The 22,217-nt window shown below is 39.7% G+C and overlaps 1 protein-coding gene across 4 annotated transcripts in view; it reads right to left on the bottom strand.

Moving 5' to 3' along the window:
* LOC131253331 (anaphase-promoting complex subunit 1) overlaps window positions 1–19,521 on the bottom strand; it is a 206,160-nt gene extending 186,639 nt beyond the window's left edge. For 2 of the 4 annotated variants that reach the window (XM_058254294.1, XM_058254292.1), the window contains exons 1-4: window positions 19,127–19,521; window positions 12,568–12,631; window positions 2,847–2,931; window positions 2,227–2,510 (exon numbers count right to left, since the gene is read on the bottom strand). In XM_058254294.1, the coding sequence (XP_058110277.1) occupies window positions 2,227–2,510; window positions 2,847–2,931; window positions 12,568–12,631; window positions 19,127–19,356 (663 nt within the window). In that variant the 5' untranslated portion in view covers window positions 19,357–19,521. The remainder of the gene's footprint in view (window positions 1–2,226; window positions 2,511–2,846; window positions 2,932–12,567; window positions 12,632–19,126) is intronic. The other 2 variants (XM_058254295.1, XM_058254293.1) reach the window with 1 other exon arrangement.
* Between the last annotated feature and the right edge of the window lie 2,696 nt (window positions 19,522–22,217).

A 22,217-nucleotide genomic window follows, 5' to 3' on the forward strand; every position in this document is an offset into this window, starting at 1 on the left:
GATTTTGATGATCTAGCCAGCAACAATGCACCACTTCCAATATCTAGTGGTTCAAGTTCAACTCCTTGTCCCCCAATAAAACTTATAAAAGAAAGGCTGTCAATTTAAGCAAGTGCTTCTAGTTATAGTTTCCAACTTCTAAGATAAAGTTTTTTAAGAACATTTTGCACAAAAAAAAACCAATGAATCTCTTTCTTTTATGAATAGGTGGTTCTATGAGACAAATTTTTACTCCTATAGCAAAGGAAGGAGATATGGGCAAGACTATTCATGAAGTGAACAATGTAGATGTGGATGCCAATGATGAAAGGCCTAAATCTGGTGACAAATGGACGAGGAAAACGATGATAACGATGACCTCTGGAATCTAAAGTCTAGAGCCTAGTATATTTAGTGCTAAATTTGAGAATTGAGACTTCGAGGAATGTGACATTTGTTTTGTACTTAATACTCTAAACCTGTGGGATTTTATAATGGAGCTTAAACTCGAGTTGTATTGGACATTATTAATTGAAGTAATTTGCTGGAAAGTTATTGATGTGATGGTGATTTGATTTGGTTTAAATATAAGTGGATTGGCTTGCTTTTACTTGCAAAATGAAGCATTTTTAGGCACTTTTCATTTTTATTTTTGGCATTTTTTAATATGTATCCTTACTATTTATCATATTTTTCCTATTTTTACTAAAAAAATTAGAAGTATCGAGTTGCTTACGCTACACGCTATATGGGGCTGAAAGCTACGCAATACGCTATGCACTATTTAAAGCACTGCTAACAACTAATTGAATAATAAAACCTATTTTATTGTGGAACCACACAATCCAAGACAATTGATTTGGGTCTAAATCAATCATAAGGCTATCGATTTCCCAAATCCTTGATCAAGCCAATATGGAAGGTTGGATGGCCTAGATCTTTGGTCATCAAGTGTTGTTCTGGATGCATTAATTTGGTTCCACACAATTGGCAAACAGTATTGTGTCTAAAACATGGAGAACACCTCCATTTCGTTTCCTTCAACTAAATTTGGTGGCCAACAATTAGGTTTATTTAAAAAGATTATTTTAAACAATGTTCAGTTGGAGAGTAAGAAGGCAAATTATCATTGGCATCTTGTAGACTTCCTAGAAGAATTTGGCCAATTCATGCTCAATGATGAGTGCCACATTGGTGCAACCAGGACCTCTTACATAGGAATCAAAAGAGGGCGGGGGTGGGTCCCACATGCTCACACAAGCAGTCCCACGTGGCCACATGTGTCATAGAGAGAGCATTCCTCGGTTTTATGCTTCCGTTTTGTTTTTAAATAAATGGAAAAGGAAATAAGCTTAAACACATTATTACCCTTCAAATTTGCCTGCTCGCTATTTTAATTTTAACCATCCATTTCATAGCCATTAATAACTGGACGGGATTGCTTGATCAATGTGATTTTAGAGTTATGTTCCATCAACGATCCACTAACAATATGGATGGTCTGTACAGCTGAATATCATTGTCAAATGTGTGATGAGGATGAATCACCACCATTTTGAAAATGGTGCTTAAACTAAAAGAGGAGCCTAGCCCCCTACCTTTTTTGCTAAGCCGACCTGCATTTACAACTTGCAAAAGAGACCTTTCCCAACTCACCTCCATCACCATGAGCCCGGTGAACTCATCTCGATACGGGGTGAGTTGGAGTCAGGGGTTTCAAATGTACTGGGGGGCCGTCTCATCTTGGTCGGCTCTGAAACCAATAAACTCAGGGGTTACCAAGTCATATTGGATTTTTTTTTCCTTTTAACTTAGGCTTTTAAGTCATCTTTTCAGTCACATAAACCCATATCAATGTTCCCCTCCTTACAAGAGCTGACTCCACTCTTCGCCGCACATAACCATCTCAACAAGAAATTAACCAAAAGTAACAGATTTTACTGACTCTATATGCATCAGTGAAGCTCAGAAACATCCACGACATTAAAAAAAAAAAAAAAATACAGAGACAAACAAGTGTGCATAATTTGGCAATGAATTTTAATGCATATGCAGTAAAAAACAAAAAACAGAGACAAGTAAGATAAGCCTAATCAATGACAATAAGCAATTCAAGAAACTAATTCTAAACGAAGTAATAGAACGAGTAAAATGTATTGCATAGTATGCAACTTGATAACAAAAATGAAGGACAAAATCATAAGTCAGAAAAACCTCAGTGACAGAAAGAACTCGTCATTCATATACCTGCGGCTCTTCCAGTGGGTGCTTCAAAATTAAATGTGACGACATGGTAGATGCATCCCCCACAACATTATGACTAGATGAACTGAATGCACTCAAATTGTATTGACTGGATGCATGTTCTCTATTTGGACGAGATAAATCACGTGCATTTAGTAGTGGGCTTGATGATGAAAATGGTAAATAGGCAGGACGAGTCCCATCAGTTGCCCTTTGAAGGAGTAAACCAAATGGAAGAGGCCATATTGATGCTATAGGATGAGGAAGTGGAATGCATATGACTTCGCCTGCAAAAATTTCAATTACCTACTGTATCATTATCCAAAAAACAACAAAAAAAAAAAAAGTAGTTCAAGGTTTATATAAGACATCATCTAACAGATGCTATAAGCTAAAGTCTGTACATGCAAAGAGCCAAAGATAATTTCCTAAAAAACCAAAGTCTAGATGTAAACTGCAAGAATAATGGTATGAGTATGTAAAACAGTGTTGCAAAGAGGTTTCATGTGAACTCAATAGGAAACGAAAACGAACAAGTAGTACAAGTGATGCACAACCATATCGAGAAGCAACTTTTCCTTTAAAAAATGGAAAGAGAAGGAAAAATTAACTCCGTTACTCACCAGAAGTGTTGTAGACTGTCAAAGTGTCAATTTGTAAAACACAAAGAAGTGGTTCTGATATGGAATCCATACGGCACCAGCAAGCCTAGAATTTGAATTTGATGATCCATTAGCACAATAAACATATCTAGACTAGATGGAAATTAAGTTACACAGGACTTAATATCATCAAACTATAATGACTTGTTGGCAAAGACTTTAGCAATAGAACGAACTAGTTTACATATTCATAAAGAAACACAACTAATCTGCTATACCACTGTGACGGAGGATCGAACATGTTTCTCTGTAATTTAGTTGCTAGGATTTAGGCGCAATGATGCAAGTACAGGGAAAAAAGAATTTTAGAAAGTAACAACAAACAATTATGGTTAATGGGTACATAGGAGCCCTTGAAAGTTTAAAAAACAAAAAAGGGATTCTAAGCAACTACGAGTTAACATGTGATTTCATACACCCAAGCTCTTAAAATATGACCATACCTCTGTTGCTTTTGTCTCTCAAGCGGGAAGTCTGTGAGATACCCTGGAAGGGTGTGATGAATGATACGCAGAATGGTGAAGGCATGCTCAGAGGAAAATAGGCTAAGGGAGAATATAAGAGGGCGTCGAAGAGGGCGTGGAGAAGGGACACTCAAAGATTTTGTCTCGTCAGGAAAGAGATACATCTAAAGCGCAGAAAGAAGTGGAGAAACAATGGGATGCTCAGAGGATTGAGCAGGATAAATGACTAGATGTAGAGCATCGGATCTGCTTGGATGACAAAATCCTCCTTGAAGGACCACATGGCGAAGGTACGATTGTCGCAGAACATATTAAAGAATGCAAGAATCAATGGCACATGGAATAAATGGAGGTTCTGGATGCGGTAGTAAACCCACTCAATTGTCATTGGAAAAGAAGTGAATCCCCGAACCAGCGGCCATCCAACACTCACTGCAGGATTCGAACAACAGTCGATAACCGTCGAGCCGATGGGAGAATACTCTCTTTCCATTTACAAGGAGATCATAAGGGCATCCTGGGAAAAGGCCCATCACGTGAGTCGATTCAGACTAACGGTGGATGGACTATTGTTACCAGGAAGCGATCAGCCCCATCAACCAAAAACCCACCAGTTTCAAGGTTTACAAGCTATCCACCCTTTTTGTATCCAATATCCCGAAGGACTAGGATGAACATATGATGTCCCGCGTTTTTTGCAAAATGGGAAGGATTATGGAGATTGTCATGCCTAGAAAACAAGGATCACTAAGGATGCAACCATCACCCAGTATAGTTCACAAAATTCGAGCATGTCCATCATACGAAGACGGTCTCCGTCACTGTTGAGGTCTCCTCTCGGTCGGCCTTCGGTTCCAGGCAAGGTATTCCAAAACCGTAACAGTGGCCGTAACAGCCACCACTGTTACCATTATGATACAGGTCATAACGGCCGTTACGGCCCCTATATCGGTCGTTACAGTCATAACTGTTACCGTTACGTAACCGATTTTGAATACCTTGGTTCCGAGGCCCACCCTCCCTTCCCTTGATCTAGCTCCCGAAATAGAATGGATGGGCGATCGTTCTTTGAAGTTGTTAAAGGATCATACTTTCAATTCCCACCTCTATCTTCGGAGATGGTAAAGTTCGACAAGGTTCAAATTATCTCCTCCCCCATTGGCCCCAAAATCATGGTCGACTGCTCGGTAGTTGAGGAAGCTGCAGCCTCCTAGAAAAACAGTTTGGTGCTCACTATTTGGGAAGAGGCCACCTTAACGGATATCCAAGGTTGGCTCCATAACCACTGTCATGTCAGGGCGGGAGGTGTGAAGCTGCTCGGATATGCCCGCTTCCCCCTCAATCTAACTTCGACCACATCCTCAGATGGACCCTGAATACAAGGATGGGCAGGTGGTCTCCATTTGTAAATGGGGGGAGTTCTCATGTTTCGGCTTCATTATCAACCAGTATCATTTTTGTTTGATACCGCTTAAGCTTTGGAATCTTCAATTCCTCTCATTGGTGCGTTCATGTATTGGATAAATTACTTAGTTTAACCCGGTAACAGAATCTGAATGGGAGTTACGATTCACTAAAATTCATATTAAATTAAACAAGAACGGTCCAAAAATCTCTTGCATCCCGGTGGAGGTAGGAGATTCCTTTTTCAATATCGAAGTGCAAGTAGAGGATTCCATCTATGCGACTCCTTGTCTCTCCCTAAGCAGCCAAGTCAAATTCCTTGGAGTCTCACCTCAATCAAAGATAATACAAGAAGAAGGATTGCGGTTTCTCCAATGCTCCGGCAGACCAATGAAAGATCTGGCAATGGGTCCAGATCCTAGGCCCAATCGTTGAGAAAGGGACCCGTATCCATCCAATCCATGTTCTATCAGGCAGGACCCGATTTTGCCTCCTTTGGCAGTTAACCACGATAAGGAATCGAGCTTTCCAACTCGGCCCAAGGAATCCATGATAGAACCGATCCCTTAGCTTTGCCCGGGCTCTTTGGATACCCAATCAAGGAGGCCGTATCAGCAAGCTCCTAACACAGATCAAAAATTCGCTTCCGATGGTCAACTGCAGACTGGAGGACCTCGAGACGAACACGCCAGAGCCCCCTATCAAAAGCTCTCATGCTACCTCCATCTATCCATCCATTGATGGTTACAGGTTCAATGACCCACATGTCGAACACAGATTTCTCCCGCCTTCCCCTCGCCCTAACTCTTGAGATTTGGAAGCGGCCACTAATATCGCCTCTGGAAACGACTCTCTCATCGCGACACGTGCTACTTCTCGAGGATCCTTTTCAGACAATTCTGACTGCTTCAATAGCAAAACAGATTCAGAAATGAGTACTGAGGATCTTCACACCGACTTGTTCGAGTCCCAACATATAATCTCTCTTTCAGCCAGTGACGTGGCTCCCTCTCCTGAAGATATGCCTCAATTCAAGTATTGTAAACAGACCCTCAGTTCCTGTGACGAGCCTAGCCTTGCGCCACTTCGACCTGAGCTTTCAATGCAACAGCATCCATCTTTTCAGCTTCTTGACGCCCTTCCCCCACGAATCCTTCCCATTGCAACAGGTGTCCCCTCCAATACTATCCACATTTTTATTCCAATTCGCCCTCACAACTCAACCCTCTCAGGACTCCATTCTCCCCCCTTCTCTCCTCGACCTACTAGTGCCTCAGCTATCGATCAACTACCACTCGCATCTCCGACAACTTCCTGTCCCCATTCCTAGCCCTCTTTGCAATCTGCTCTCAAACCTTTCCATTCGGAGGCCCTTCTTCCTCTTCCCTCTCCTCCTCCTTACCACCTCAACAACCACCTTCTGGACGTTACCTTGTTCCAACAATTGCTAGCACATCTGCTCAATCTCTTCTACCTCAGTTTTCACCCTCCGAGGAGGGATCCTCTAACGGTTGCTCCATCCTAGACAATTGTAAAAACCCTCAAAAAATCAAAGATGCACTATTAGAGTTTGCTCTTTCTGTGGGAATGTCATTTGAGGATAAAGCGGTGTTCGAAATATCGGTATCGCGCAATGTATCGCACCTTCAGGATAAAGATACACATCGGTGATCGCACAGGATATATCGTTTGTAATGCATAATTTATCGCACTTTTTGGGAAACATTGGGAAACATTGAGAAAATGGTTGAATTTTTCAATGAAGCTTCAGGGATTATTAAAAAAGACCTTAATGCACACTTTTAAATCATAAAGTCTCAAAAAAGAAGTACACATAATAGGTTTCCTTTGTATAGGGTCCTAAGCTATGCGCTGTCGGATTGAACTAAGACAACTATATTCAATATCCACATCGTCCATCCGTTTTTCCATATCATTTTAGGACATTATCCAAAAAATAAAGCAGATCCAATAAGGCAAATTCAATAGGTCGGATGGTTAATAACCATTACGGTGGACCCTAGGAAGTTAATGGTGGGAGATCATTGACCACTATTTCTTGTAGTGTAGTCCACTTGAAACTTGTATCTACTTAATTTTTTGGGACCATGCCATGAAATAAGCAGCCCAAACAACTGTACAACGTGGATATGCAATACATACATCGAGGTAAGCCGAAAAGAGTTTAGTTAGCTTCCCAGAATCCACGCCCACTACACAAACCGCTTCCTCGAATGGTGGCTAACTATGGCACTAAGTGAGACCCTGACCATAGGGCTACATTGATGTAATAAGGTGTATCTACACCGTCAATTCATTTTGGCAAATGATTTTAGGGCGTGGGCTAAAAAATGAGATAAATTCAAAATTGAGGCGGACCACACCACACAAAATAAGGGTTGTTCAATGGCCACCATTAAAAAATTTTAGGGGCCACAAAAGTTTCAGTCAAGCTGATATTTAGTTTTTTGTTCGTCCAGATCTTATGTGATAAATTAGCGGGCCCTAAAAAGTGGTTACATAGCAAATAAAATTTACCATTGGCCAAAGAAGTTTTTAATTTTAACCGTTAAATCACCGCTTTTTTTAGCGTGCTCCACCTGAAATGTGCATCTAACTCATTTTTCAACTCATGCCCTAAATTGATCATCCAAAATAGATGGACGGTACAGATAAAACATATGGCATCAAGGTGGAACCCACAAAGCCCCCAACAGGACCGTCCACCTCTTAGGGTAAAAGGGCAGCGGATTGGCTGGTGTACCACACACCACCACTAGCTATGTGTTGACGTCACCAAGTTCTGTGGGTCCCATCATGAGGTATGAGTTATATCCAAACCATCCATCCACTTGGTGAGCTCGTACTAAGTCTTGAGCTGAAAAATAAGACTCATCAAAAAATAAAGTGGACCACACTGTAAAAATCAATGGGGGATTAAATGCCAGCCATTGAAACCTTTTGAGGATCACAGAAAATTTGGATGAATATGACATTTGTTTTTTCTCTTCATCCAGGTCCGTGTGACCTTATAAACAAATTGGATGGAAAGTAAACATCACAGTGGGCCCTACGAATGTTTTAACGGTGAGAATCATTGTCCCCACTGCTATTTGTGGCGTGGTCCACTTAAGCCTTGGAAATTACTCATTTTTGGTATCAAGATCTAAAATGATCTCCCCAAATGGATGAATAGTGTAGATATGATCAATACATCATTGTGGGGCCCATGTAACTTTGATGTTGTTTGAACCTTTCGTACAACTCAAAGCACGAGTAGCGTCAACGCTCGTTTTCGCACGACACGTACCCACACAAGCTAGGATGGTGGTGGCTTCCCTGTAAAAGGGCTTCCGAAGCCATTTTTCAAATAAGTGGGTTCCAAAACCCCAAAATCTCTCACCGAAACTCCAAAACTCCAGGATTTTTGCTGATTTGTCGCCAAAATCACCGTTACAATTTCAATATATCATCCGTTCGAAGAAAAAAACGGGAAATTTGAGATTTTTTTGCACAGCGCGCCGCTGTCAATCATGGCCCACCAAATTATACTTTCGATCAAGCGATCCGGTACCAAAATCCCCTCTCTTACTTGGATTGAAAGCCTTTCTCTTTTATTATTTTATTTTTTCAAATTTTTTTGGTAATTAGGCATCAAATTTGATAAATCCCTTAATAAAACACGAGAAAGATGATAATAACAGCAATATCGCAAAATATAGTGCGATATCGATGATATATAGCGCGATATCGCACAATATATCGTGTGATATCTGGATTTTGGGTTTTTTGGTATCTTCCAGGGGTTATCGGACGAGTTTCGTCTCGCTAGGGGGCGTATAACGATAATATCGGCCGATAGTATCGATATTTCGAACATTGGGATAAAGATGAGGATTACATTGCCCAAGTCTCTCCACATATTAAACACCAAAGAATTTGAGCGGGAGTCTAAGGTGAATTCAATGGTGTACACCCTCATGGCTAGAGAGGCTACACCCAAGGTAAGTGTAGAGTTGTCACCCGAGGTGAGTCCGATACTAAAGGAGTTTAGTGATGTTTTTCCTGAGGATTTACCGGATGAGCTTCCACCCATGAGAGACATTCAGCATGCCATTGATCTTTTCCCTGAGTCGACTCTACGAAACATTCCTCATTATCAAATGAACCCTGCAGAGCATACAAAGTTGAAGAAGCAGGTAGATGAGCTCATTAGGAAGGGTTTCATTCAGGAGAGTTTGAGTCCGTGTGCCGCTCAAATCTCACAAGTGTAACATTGTGACACGTGTACCCACATGTGAATGTGTACAGCTCCACGCGCGTAGGGAATTTAAGAACAAAAACTTCTCTACTTGTGGGATCAACTTGAGCCATTGGATGGCACCCACGTGTAAATGTGTATGGCCCCACACCTGTGGGGCATTAGAGAACAAAAACTTCTCTCCTTTAGCCTCAACTTGAGCCATTGGATGGGCAAGAAGGATAGGTTTTGGGAGCGAAAACCCTTGCCTGACTTGCAAAGGTATGCAGATAGCGTGCCTACAGTTCTATAAGGGTAATGACTTTACGTGCATGAGATTCACCTTGTCCATTAGGTATAACACCCCTTGTTTGGCCTTAACCCAAAATCAGGGTAATTCAACACTCAACTGGACCATCCCATGGGGAATTATACCTAAAACCTCTAAAGTCATATATTATGGCCCACCTGAGTTTTGGAATAAGAGTGATTTTTGGGGAATGCTTTGATGAACAGACTAGATGAAATATAGAAACCACAACGGGCTCTACACAAAACTAACGATGGGTGTTCCATCCCAATTGTTTCCTATGGTGTCACCTACCCTGGTTTTGAATCACCATGATTTATGGGTTTCATGGTGAATGAAAGGCGGCATACCAAATGAACGGTTTGGATCTCATGAAAGTATAACCCAGGTGATGGTAGGTACACTCCCTGCATACCTAGGCACATGACTCTAGTAGGGTTGTTTTAGGAGGGTGGTTGGCTTGAATACATCCCGTGCATTGCAATATGATATGTTGGGACATTAGCCTTTGAAGATGGGGTCATCTTCTAATGATCCCACTAACCATTTATATGATGATTCTCCCTCTGTATGTTGAAATGATAACAAATAAAAGATCTCAATTAGATTATTTCAACCTTCGGTAATTTGGCACTTGTGCTTTGAACATGAAAGACACCTCAACCTGAAAGTTTTTTCAAGCATCCCCCATCGAAGGGGACCCCTATTAAATAAATGGTTTGGGTCACTGAAAGAAAGCCAAATTCAACTGTTAGAGTCCTGACGTGTCTTACTACAACTACTAAGCAAACCTCTTGAGGAGGAACTATTGGGTTACTTTGGGTAGGTTACTCACTAACTGAGATCCACATGGGTGGAACTTTCATAAGAAAGGCCTTGTCCATCAGGACACTGCCTCATGTTCACAATGGAACCCAAAAATCAAGATCCAACACTTAGGTGGGCCACACCATAGGAAACAATTGGGATGAGAAGCCCACCATTGTTTTGTGTAGGGCCAACCATGGTGTTTATAAACATCCAATCCATTCATAATGTGCCTCATCAAGATGAAAGAATTACAGTATTCTAAAAATTAGGTAGGCCATACATGTGAATTTAGAGGTTTTATGATGAGGACATCACGTCATGTACACCCTTACGTACGTATCAGAGGAGGCAGGCCGTGCCGATTTCCCTGTGGCTAGGCGAGTACCCGTGATCATGCTGAAGACTCCATGTGCATGTGCGAGCATCTGGAAAACCCCACAATGGGAAGATGCACATGGGCTCACCTCCCAAAAAGCACAAAGCTTGACGAGCGCAGATAAAGAAGCGGGAGCAATAACACCAATAATCTCTTTCTTGTCCTTCTTTCTACTTAAGGGGCAAAGAGAAGCGCTTTCACTACGAAGAAAGCGAACGGTCAGCGCGAGTGATCCAGACCGTTGGATCAGAGGGACGCGACGATCGGGCCATTAGATCGCATGGATCACATGATCAGGCCATTGATCGCTGATCGTCCACATCAGTTTTAGACTTTATCATATTTTAGGATTTAGTTTTTAATTATTTTATATTTGGACACATTATGAGTGTTTTAGTTGATTTAATTTAGACTAGGGCTATTTTCGTTAAAGTTCACAAGACGGAGATTTTTGCAATTTTTTAAACTTCTTGGATCTATAAAAAGAGGAGGGCGTGTGACCTCTCTCCCATTGAATTTCGTGATTTTTTTTTAAAAAAAAATTTAAGGGAGAAAAGCTCTTGCTTTCTTTTCCTATCTTCATGCGATTTGAAGATACTTCCATGCAATTTGGAAGGAAGATTGGTACGAGGCTAATCTTCATCAACGGAGGTACGAGGTCTCCATCTATCCCCACACCATCTTCTCTTTTCGTCCACATCCGAGTATTTTCTTCAGATTCTTAATTCTCTCATCCCAAATCTTCGTCTTCTCACAAACCCAACTTTTTCATACCCATCCACAATCCAAACGCTAACCGACCTAAACTCATCCTCCCACGCTACACGTGTGACCATACAGCCACACGTGTGAAACCCACCTGCCCCTTTTGGTTTCCCACCATCATTATATCAAAACCTGTTCTTCCATCCCCAAAACCCTAACCCTAAAACCTAAATTTCCTACTTCCCAAATTACCGAAACCCTAATTTTCACCCTATATTGTATTAGGTTTCCTATTTTGAAATAGACTATATCATATGCTAATTGGATGTCCCTACATCCATTAGATCCTAGTTTCTTTTTATTTAATGATCTTGAGTTACGATTTTGGTAGTTTAGTCTAGGATTATGGATGCTTTTCTTTTGATTTTCATGATATTTGTGATGATTATAGCAATGTTTGTGTTTTTTTATTAAATATCTTAATTCGGCTATTTGATCTCACACGTTACTCAGTTCATGCATCGGTCCTGCATCATTTTAGGTACAATTTTATGGGGTGGCCCACCTGAGCACTGAATCAGCCCAATTTTTTAGATGAAGGCATGGGCTGGATTAATGCATGTTAAGTTGTTTCCCTGATGTTAGAGAAAGTAACCTTGATAGCTACCTAGGTGATGTACAGCTCGACACTTATGAGGAATAAACAATTGGAATGGGAAGCCCACCATTGTTTTATATAGGGCCAACCATGGTATTTATAAACATACAATCCATTCATAATGTGCCCCATCAGGATGAAAGAATTACAGTATTCTAAAACTTAGGTAGGCCATACATGTGAGGCCATACATGTGAATTTAGAGGTTTTAGATACAATTTTATGGGGTGGCCCACCTGAGCACTGAATCAGCCCATTTTTTTTAGATGAAGGCCAGAAGGGGTGGTGTACCTGATGGACAGGGCGGATTAATGCATGTTAAGTTGTTTCCTTCATGTTAGAGAAAGTAACCTTGATAGCTACCTAGACAATGTACAGCTCGACACTTGTGAGGAATTAACAAACCTTTAAAGAGGAGATTGATATTCTGTAAAAGGGACAAAATTGTCATTATAAATGAAAGTTAGCAGATTGAAGAATGGAAGTATAATTTATGAGCTTCATGTGTTTTGGTAAATTTTTAATATTTGGGTAGTTTTTAGATAAAAGTTTACAAATGAATTATTTTTGTAATTTTCCCTTTAATCATTACATAATTGCTCATCTTCTAATTTACATTAAGAACTCAAAATAATCAAGGATGCATAAAAAGAAACTGAAAGTTTATTATCATGATAAAATCAATTAAATGTTCATGAAGCATTAAATAAGATACCATAATTATTGACGAGCAGGAGGTGTATCTTCTGTGCACTCGCGAACCCGTGCTCCAAATCATCCTATCAAAAGAGACCACCAAGGAATGTCAAAGCAATACAGGGGTATAGATGAAAAATAAATAAATAAATAAGCAAGACTAACAAAGGGAAAAGGCATTGACAATTAGCCAATCAGCAAATCTTGTTAACATCAATCAAAAAATCAAACACAGGTTTCAAAGTAGAATCCACCATCAACAACAACGATAATTTTTCCATCAGTTCAAGAGTAACAATGTTGTTGCCAATATGTATACAATGTAAACAATGGTATATCCAGGGATGAGAACAATACCAATTATATTGCCAAAACATACTTGAAAATTTCTGAAGATCATGTTCACATAAGAGGACTGGGACCATATCATGAGCAAAAGGTCTGATTGAGTCATCTGATTTATATGCCCCAAAGGCCAAAAAATTGTCAATCAGGGCCATCTGATTAGGTCCCTGGGTTCCACAGTCCAATCAGGACCATCCAAACAGTAGTCAATCCGGGAAGATTCCAAGTTCAATTGCAGGGGGCTGGTTTTGGAACTGGGTGAAGGGTTTGGGGGGGTTGCTGGATTTTGAAAGTTGGAGGTTGTAAGGACTGTTGTGGCTTTCAAAGGGGTGGGTTGGGTATATAGGCTGGCAAGGGTATAGGGTTAAAATGGGGACTTCATTACAAGTTTATACAGGAACTTCATAGAAATGTTTTGGGAATTTGAAAGAGACTGTAAACAGGACTGTAGGACTGTAAAGGACTGTAAAGGGTTTCAGTTTTGGGCATTGTAAAACGTACTGTGGATATGACAGGACCTGGAGGACTGCGAAAGAACTGTAAAAGGAAATGTAAAGGACTGTAAAAAGGAGACTGAAGGACAGTTTAGGTGCAGACTACATTGTTTGAGAAGGTTTTGGAGGTTACCTAGCATGTATGGTTATGCTAGAATTGGGAGATGATTTACGTATCATTTCGCACTATGAAGTCACACTCTTGGTATATGAAAACATCTTCAGAAGATTGAAATATTGCATGTTTGCTTAATATATTGCAGCCTTAGGTCCAAGGTGTCCCAAATCGGTTACATATCAGCCGTAACGGCCGTAATGGCCAATACGTAACGGTAACAGCGGTTACCGTTACACGATACGGGGCTGAAACAGGGAGGTCCAGAAAAAATGAACTGAAACGGCCGTTACAAGGCATAACGGCCGTTACGGGCAATAACCCCAAAAAGAAAGGGAGGAAAAAAAAAAAAAAGTGAGAAAAACGAGGAAAAAAAAAAATGCGAACCCGATTCTTCTTCTTCTTCTTCTTCTTCTTCTTCTTCTTCTCCTTCTTCTTCTTCCGCGGCACTGTTGTGGCTGCTGCGGCAATGCTGCTGCTCCTCTTCCTCATCCTCCTCCTCCTACATCTTATTCTTCTTCTTTCCCCTCTGATGCAGCTCTCTCTCTCTCTCTCTCTCTCTCTCTCTCTCTCTCTCTCTCTCTCTCTCTCTCTCTCTCTCTCTCTCTCTCTCTCTCTCGTTTTCTCCTTCTCTCCCTTTTTCCCTCTCATTTTTTCTTTTTCCCTTTCATTTCTCTCTATCTCGAAAAAAATGAATGGGTGGCGTGGCTGTAAAACAGCCACACCCTTTATTTTTTTAAGTAGTCTCCGGTGCAGGCCGCTTAGTGCACTTGCATTGTTTTAGTGCATGGGGCCCACCTTGATTTATGTGTTGTATATCCATGCCGCCCATCAATTTTTCCTGATCATTTCAAGGCATGGTCCCTAAAATAAAGCATATCTAGATCTAAGTGGACCGCAAAGTAGAATTGAATACCCACTGTTAAAAACTTCTTACCATTGTAATGTTTATTTACCATCGAAACTGTTGATAAGGTCGCATGGACCTGGATCAAGGGAAAACACAAGTCGCAGCTTATAAAAAATAATAGTAGTAGAAATTTTAATCGTGGGAATTCAATCTCTACTGTGTGGTCCACCAAAGAGTTGGATTTGCCTCATTTTTTGGACCATGACCTAAAATGAGTTGGCAAAAAGGATGGATGGCATGGATGTACAACAAATGCATCAAGGTGGGCCCTATGTTCAGGGCGTCATTCACTAATGGTCCACCTGAGGTTTAAGTCTGCCTGATTTTTTGGATCATGCCTTTAAATGAGTTGGCAAAACAAATTGACAGCACGGATATACAAATACATCAAGGTGGACCTCAATTTCAAGGCCTCACCCACTAGTGGTCCACCTGAGATCTGGATCTACCTCCTTTTTGGACCATGCCCTAAAATGAGTTGATAAAACAGATGAACGTCATTGATATACAATACATACATCATGCTAGGCCCCATGTACATGGCCGTAAAATTTGTGCTTGAGGCATACATTAACTTGTTGCCAAGTCACAATCCCAAAATTAATTTTTTTTAAACGATTTTCACCGTTACTTTGCAAACATTTGTTTTCCTGAAATAGAATCATTTGTCATTCCTCACTATTTAATAAATATCCACCAATCCATTAGTGAGATAAGTGCCAATAGATTGCATGAATTTAAGGTTGATTTGGGGCATCGAATGGTCCACCAAATTAGCTCTAAATTGACAACACTATTTACTTGAATATAATTTCATTTTTTTTTCTTAAGATTTATTGGGAAAATGGTATTAATTTGTTAGATATATGAATTACATAATTGGATACAAAAGTCCTTAGATTGTATGTTGAAATAAAATGTACACAAGTCGCAAGGTATGTAATACACCAATACCTACAATTATGAGATATTTTGGTATTAGATTCATTCTGATTAATTGATATTGATATTATATAGTTAGATAATTAAATTTAAAAGATCTATAGCCAATACTAGGTTGTCAAATTCATAAATTCATTAGACAACCCAATACAACATTTTTACCAAAGACTAGACTGTTACACTACCATAAACATGTTTAAAATTATAAATGAATGCATATTTGGAATATTTATAATTTTTCAGTTTTTTTGAATATTTTTTCAGCATTTTTGGAGCTTAAAAAAAAAATGACATATACGAGGGCATATCAGCCGCTACGCCCCTGTATCGGCTGTTACATCAATTCAGCGTATCCGTAACAGTGGGCACCGTTACGCGCACCGTTACCGCAACAGAACACCTTACTTACGCCCACCAGTTTCCTTTTTGAGTTCCAACTCTCTTTCTAAATGTGAGCAAATTTGGACTTTGTTATATATATATATATATATATATATATATATATATATATACACATATATATATATATATACATAAACTTGTAGTCAGTAGGTATAACTCTATTCAAGGATTATTTGGAATTGGCTACGCATGCTAAGATTAGAATAAGGACTAATGCTCTCTCTCTATTCTCCCTCTCTCTAAATACACAAATAAGTCATCCTTTACTATCAAAATTACTATAATTACTGTTCAAGAAGTTATGAAATTTGAGATTTGGTCAATAGTGCCCATCATTGCCAAAGCATGCATCAAACATGCCTAGAAGCAATGTTTTCAGTATCGATGATATCGGCCAATATATCCCACGATATAACTTGTATCCCACCTGTGTGATACAAAACGCATAAGAAGTGCCAATATATCCCACATGTTCGATCCGGTGAGCATTTTCGATTTTTTTATCCTTTTTTTCTTCGTTTGTAAATCATGTTAAATTAGTGTTAAATGGTTACAAATCTATGATTCTTCATGTTTTGCATGAAAAAACATGGATTTAGAGCTACGCGTTGAAATTTGGTGGAGATGAGCCAAGTTGTGGAAAATTGAACGAAAACAAAATTTTCCAATTTCTCGCAAATCAGTTACAAATTTGTGTCTAAATACAAAATCAAACATGTATGTAACCTGATCTAGTGATTAATAATAATGTGAAGATTTTTCGGGAAAAAAGTAATTAAAAATGTTAAAAAATTTAATTCCACTTTGATCAACAGTCAATTAGCCCACATTTTAGAGTGTTCAAGAGTGTTTGATGAAATCATCATCACATACACTCAAATTTTGGGATTAGGAAAACAATTGACCGATTTGTAGAAAATTGAAGAAAATTCAAAATTCTTCCAAATTTTCTCAAATCGAAGAGGATGAGTACCAACATTATGTTAGAGAATATCTTCACGGGTATCATTCTACTATAACCCGGGCATGGTATGAGCCACCGCACAGCTCTATGTGGGTCTGAGCACAGCCACACATTATTCATAGGTATATTTCTAGTTATTTACTTATTTTGTTTTTTAATGTATTATTTGTGTTTCCATACATATCTTTTTACATTTATAAATTATATGAATAGACTTTGAATACACTTGTATCAGTTCAGTCAGACAACAACACAATGCATAGATTAGGACCCCATACAAAGGAAACCTATTGTGTGCATTTGTTTGTTGTGATGTTTTGATTTTTGAATGTGTATTGGCGTCTTTTTAACAATCCATGAAGTTTCATTGAAAAAATTGACCAATTTCCCAATGTTTCCCTGTTTCCCAACAACAGCGATGCATTACACGATAAAACCAATATCTCTCATGCGATAACCGATATGTTTCTATATCCCAAGGGTGCGATACATTAGACGATAACGATACAAAAAAAAAAAAAAAACATTGCCTAAAAGGGTTTGGAAGTCATCCGTTCCCTCCTTCAAGTTCCTTCTAAGAATGATGTTCTGACAATCCATCTTCCAATCTTTCCAAGCAAGCCTTCAACAAAACATGGTGCTCTCTAACCATCCTATACAATCTCGGAATTTGATTGCAAGGGGGCAGTTCTCCAGCCAATCATCTTTCCAAAACATAATCGATTCACCATTGTTGATCGAGAACCTAAAACCATCCAACAAGTCTTCCTCCAAGGTTTTAAACAATCACCCATGCTTCCGATAACTTTTCGGATTTTGGATACCCTAGTTCTGCAAACGAAGGTTAGGTCCCAGCCTTTATTGGCTGATCCGTACTTCTCTAATACCACCCTGGGCCACAAAGCATTATGCTCTCTGCCAAAAGCATCACCACCATTTGCAAAGTAAACGTCCATTTTTCTTTGTGATTTTGCTAATGACTAATCCTCCCTCTTCCTTTGCCGTTTGAATATCCTTCCATTTAACCAGATGAAACTTCTTCTTGCTGAAATGCTCATATAAATTGTCTCCAAATCTTATTTATCTTATCAGCAACCTTTGCCAGTATTTTAAACAGCAATAGATAATATCTCAGGAGATTTGCCAATGACGATTTTATAAGTGTTATCCTTCACCCCAAACGTAAGTATCCCCTCTTCCAAGTCACTAAACTCTTTTGAAGCCTCTCAATGATTGGGTCCCATATGGAGGTAGAAAAAGAGTTTACGCCAAGTAGAAGGCCCAAGTATGAACTGGAAAGTTCTGAGTTTTGCATCCCATCTGATTGGCTAAGTGCTTCAGAGGATCACTACTTGCCATCTATCATGGTCATAGAACTTTTTCTTAGATTAACTCTAATGCCTGAGATCACCTCGAAACATCTAAAGATGAATTTGATGCCGGCTGCCACTGTCAATGAAGCTTTGCAAAATATCATTGTGTCATCAGTGAACTGGAGGTGAAAATTCCACAAAGTTACGATCTAAAAACCCTCAATCAGTGTGCAGCTCCCCCCCCCCCCCCGTTCAAAGGTACTAAACCTATTGTTCTACAAGCTTTGAGTTTCGAAATAAGGGTGTCCTGTGTCAATGCCAGCTGTTTTGAATTGAGATAGAGAGCAGGCCCACTTTTTTGACACCAACGAGAAGGCAGACATATTCATTCAGTCATACAAGCCTGACTTTATAATTCCCAAACAAAATCATGTAGAGGATGTGCATCTATGACGACCTTAATGGCCTGTTTGGATAGTGGGGAAAGACAATAAATCAGAACCGTAATAATTGGTCAATAATGATTTCTCAAGATTTCCATGTATTCCGTTTGTGGGGGACTTGCTTGGATAACAACTGGAAATCTCATAAAGCTCTCACATTCGTCACCTCGTTTCCTGTGCATGAGAATTTGACTGTGTTGTTTCAATAATTATTCCATTTTTACTTACCTATTATTTATTTGCTATCCAAACAGATTGAAATGTCCCATCATGGGAAAAGTCGTCCATTTTCTTCTCTTCCTCTTCTTTTCCTACTAATTTGCAATTGATAAATCCAAAATAATATTGTCAAACCCACCGCTCCGAAAATTAATAAATAGCATAATCAGTTGCAGGAAATAGGAAAAAACAGGAATAACATAGCAGCAGCTAAAACGATAGAGGTATACAAAATGCATGAAATGGCCCGCCCAATGGAAGAAAGAAAAGTTGATGCGATGTGGTGGGCCCCACTTTAACCTCGGAGAACGTGGGAAATCTACATGGCATCTCAAGAATTCAGAATCTAACTGTATCACTCCCCCGTAATCGTCTTTACTGCAATCTCAAAATCAAAGAACGGGATAAATGCCTGGAGATAGGAACGATACCGGTTTCCTCTGATGAAGAGCTCGTGATCACCATCGCAGGAATCAGGCCCCAGTGATGAATCGTTACCTGCGTCGCCATCCGTTTCGCGGGCGATCTCTGGATCGAAGAGGAAATAGTGGTATCTATCGTGGGCGTTCTCGGGAGCCTTTCCGCCATCGAGAGCTTCTGCGATCAAGCCAAAGGGCTTGAACTCACCCAGAACCGTCAGATGTCGAACACCGATGGGCATCCTTTGGAAGAGTGTGACAGAAATCGGTAGGAAGGTTTGAAGAATCGAGAAAAGGGAATGGGAGTGCTGCTGCAGCGGGTGTATGTGAGAATCCCGCCCGTTTTTTAGGCTGTTTGAGTGAGTGGAGAGCGGGAGACTACCGGAGAACCCTAAAGGCCTTTTTCTGTGGAAGATTTATTTGATACTCTGGCTGTTTTTGATGCTTGATGCACAGGCACCTGGAAATTGCACAAGTGGGCATGCGCTAAATCAAACTAAACGAACTAAATTTTGGAACCCGTTGTTGCGTTCACAGCCCCAAAATCAGATTACTTAAATAGATCCTAACGTCTGATTGGTGGACACTTGTTTGTTGAAATCGGACCGTTGTGTTTTTTCAATCTTAACCACCCCATAAATATCCACCAATCTGATGGTGAGATAATTATGTAAGGTCACTTTTTGGTTCATTAAACGTCCACACTGAGATTTATATTACCTCATCTCTACGTGTGCAATTTCTAAAGTGCATGTGTATCACCGATCACACTCTGCCAAAGTATCAAAATTTCTTTTTTGGTCTGGAAAAGGAGAAATTTGCGACTGTACGACCCATTTATGGACCATATAGGAGACTAAGCCCTCCTCATTTTCCCTTGCGAGAATACGCCCCAGCTGTACGGATGGCTTCCCAAAGGTCAAAAATGCCCGTGCTTGTTCCGCCAAGCGGATCGGTGGTGCTCGAAGACGAGCGCTGACACTCCTCGAACTCCGAGTTGTACGAACGGTTCAAAAGATATCAAAGTTACATGGGCCCCACAGTTACGTATTTATTATATCCACAACGTTCATCCATATTTCGAGATCATTTGGGAGCATTATCAAAAAAAAATCTTATCCAAAGATCAACTGGACCACACCACAGAGCAACTGGAAAATTGATTTTCACCGTTAAAAATTTTGTAAGGCCCACCATAACATTTATTTTCCATCCAATCTATTCATAAGGTCACAAAAGCCTGGATGAAGAGGGAAAAAAAATTTAATAATGATCCAAAACTTCTGTGACCCCTAAAAGATTTTCAATGGTAGACGTTCAATCCTCCATAACCTTTTAGCCTTTTACAATGTGGTCCACTTGATAGCTAAATTTGTCTTATTTTTCATCTCAAGCCTTAATACGAGTTCGTCCAATACATGGACGGTTTGGATATAACACATACCTCATCATAGGACCCACGAAAAGCAGTGGGGATTACAAAAGTAAAAAATAAAATAATAATAAATAAATAGGATAGGAACTTATGGTTACGGTGTTTTCTATAGCTATGGATTATAACCGTAGCCATAGCCGTAACCCTTGCCGCTTCGATATGTCCTTTTATATGTATCGAAGGTCTTTTGATTAATCGAAAAAGGTCCAAAACTGTCCAGCGAATTTGCCTCAAAAATTCTGCAATTTTCGATACATATCGAAGAGTATTTAATATGTATCGAAGATGATATGACCAATAACTGCAGATTATAACCGTAGCCATAACTGTAGTCTGTGCCGATTTATGAATTTTTTTTATTTTTTTATTTTTTTATTTTTTATTTTTTATTTTTTTACATAGATAAATTTACACAACCTACAATTTTCTCTAATACATATTTATATAAATATGTATATATAAGCATATTAAAAAAAAAAATTCTCTCTTTTTTTCATTTATTTCTTTATTCATTTAACAAGAATATCTCATAAACCAAAATTAGTTACTTGACGTACCTTATATGATTTTGGGGTAGGAGAAGCTACTTTAGCCAACCAACCCGGTTACTTTTCAAGATTCCATTAGATCTATGATAGAAAATCCATTTCATTCACTTTGCAGTCAATTTCAATCAGTTCGCGGTCAATTTCATTCATTTCATTTACTTCGTGATTAATTTCATGCATTTCACGATCAATCCCAGCAATTCCGTTTTGATTCACGGTCATTTCCATGCATTTCGCGGTCAAATCGCTTCAAACCATGATCATTCTCATGCATTTCACGGTCATCCCAAACAATTCCGTGTTGATTCACGGTCGTTTTGAGGCATTTCGCGGTCAATTCCCTTCACTTCACGGTCATTTGCATGCATTTCGCGGTCAAATCGCTTCAAACTATGATCATTCTCATGCATTTCATGGTCATCCCAAACAATTCCGTGTTAATTCACGGTCGTTTCGAGGCATTTCGCGGTCAATTCCCCTCACTTCACGGTCATTTGCATGCATTTTGAGATCATATCGCTTCAAACCATGATCATTCCCATGCATTTCGCGGTCATCCCAAACAATTCCGTGTTGATTCCCGGTCGTTTCGAGGCATTTCGCGGTCAATTCCCTTCACTTCACGGTCATTTCCATGCATTTCGCGGTCAAGTCGCTTCAAACCATGATCATTCTCATGCATTTCGCGGTCATCCCAAACAATTCTGTGTTGATTCACGGTCGTTTCGAGGCATTTCGCGGTCAATTCCCCGCACTTCACGTTCATTTGCATGCATTTCGCGATCAATTCCCTTCAAACCATGATCATTCCCATGCATTTCAAGGTCATCCCAAACAATTCCGTGTTGATTCACGGTCGTTTTGAGGCATTTCGCGGTCAATTCCCTTCACTTCACGGTCATTTGCATGGATTTCGCGATCAAATCACTTCAAACCATGATCATTCCCACGCATTTCACGATCATCCCAAACAATTCCGTGTTGATTCACGGTCGTTTCGAGGCATTTCGCGGTCAATTCCTTTCACTTCACGGTCATTTGCATGCATTTCGCGGTCAAATCGCTTCAAACCATGATCATTCTCATGCATTTCGCGGTCATCCCAAACAATTCCATGTTG

The sequence above is a fragment of the Magnolia sinica genome, chromosome 8 (genome assembly GCF_029962835.1).
Source record: "Magnolia sinica isolate HGM2019 chromosome 8, MsV1, whole genome shotgun sequence".
Classification (NCBI taxonomy): domain Eukaryota; kingdom Viridiplantae; phylum Streptophyta; class Magnoliopsida; order Magnoliales; family Magnoliaceae; genus Magnolia; species Magnolia sinica.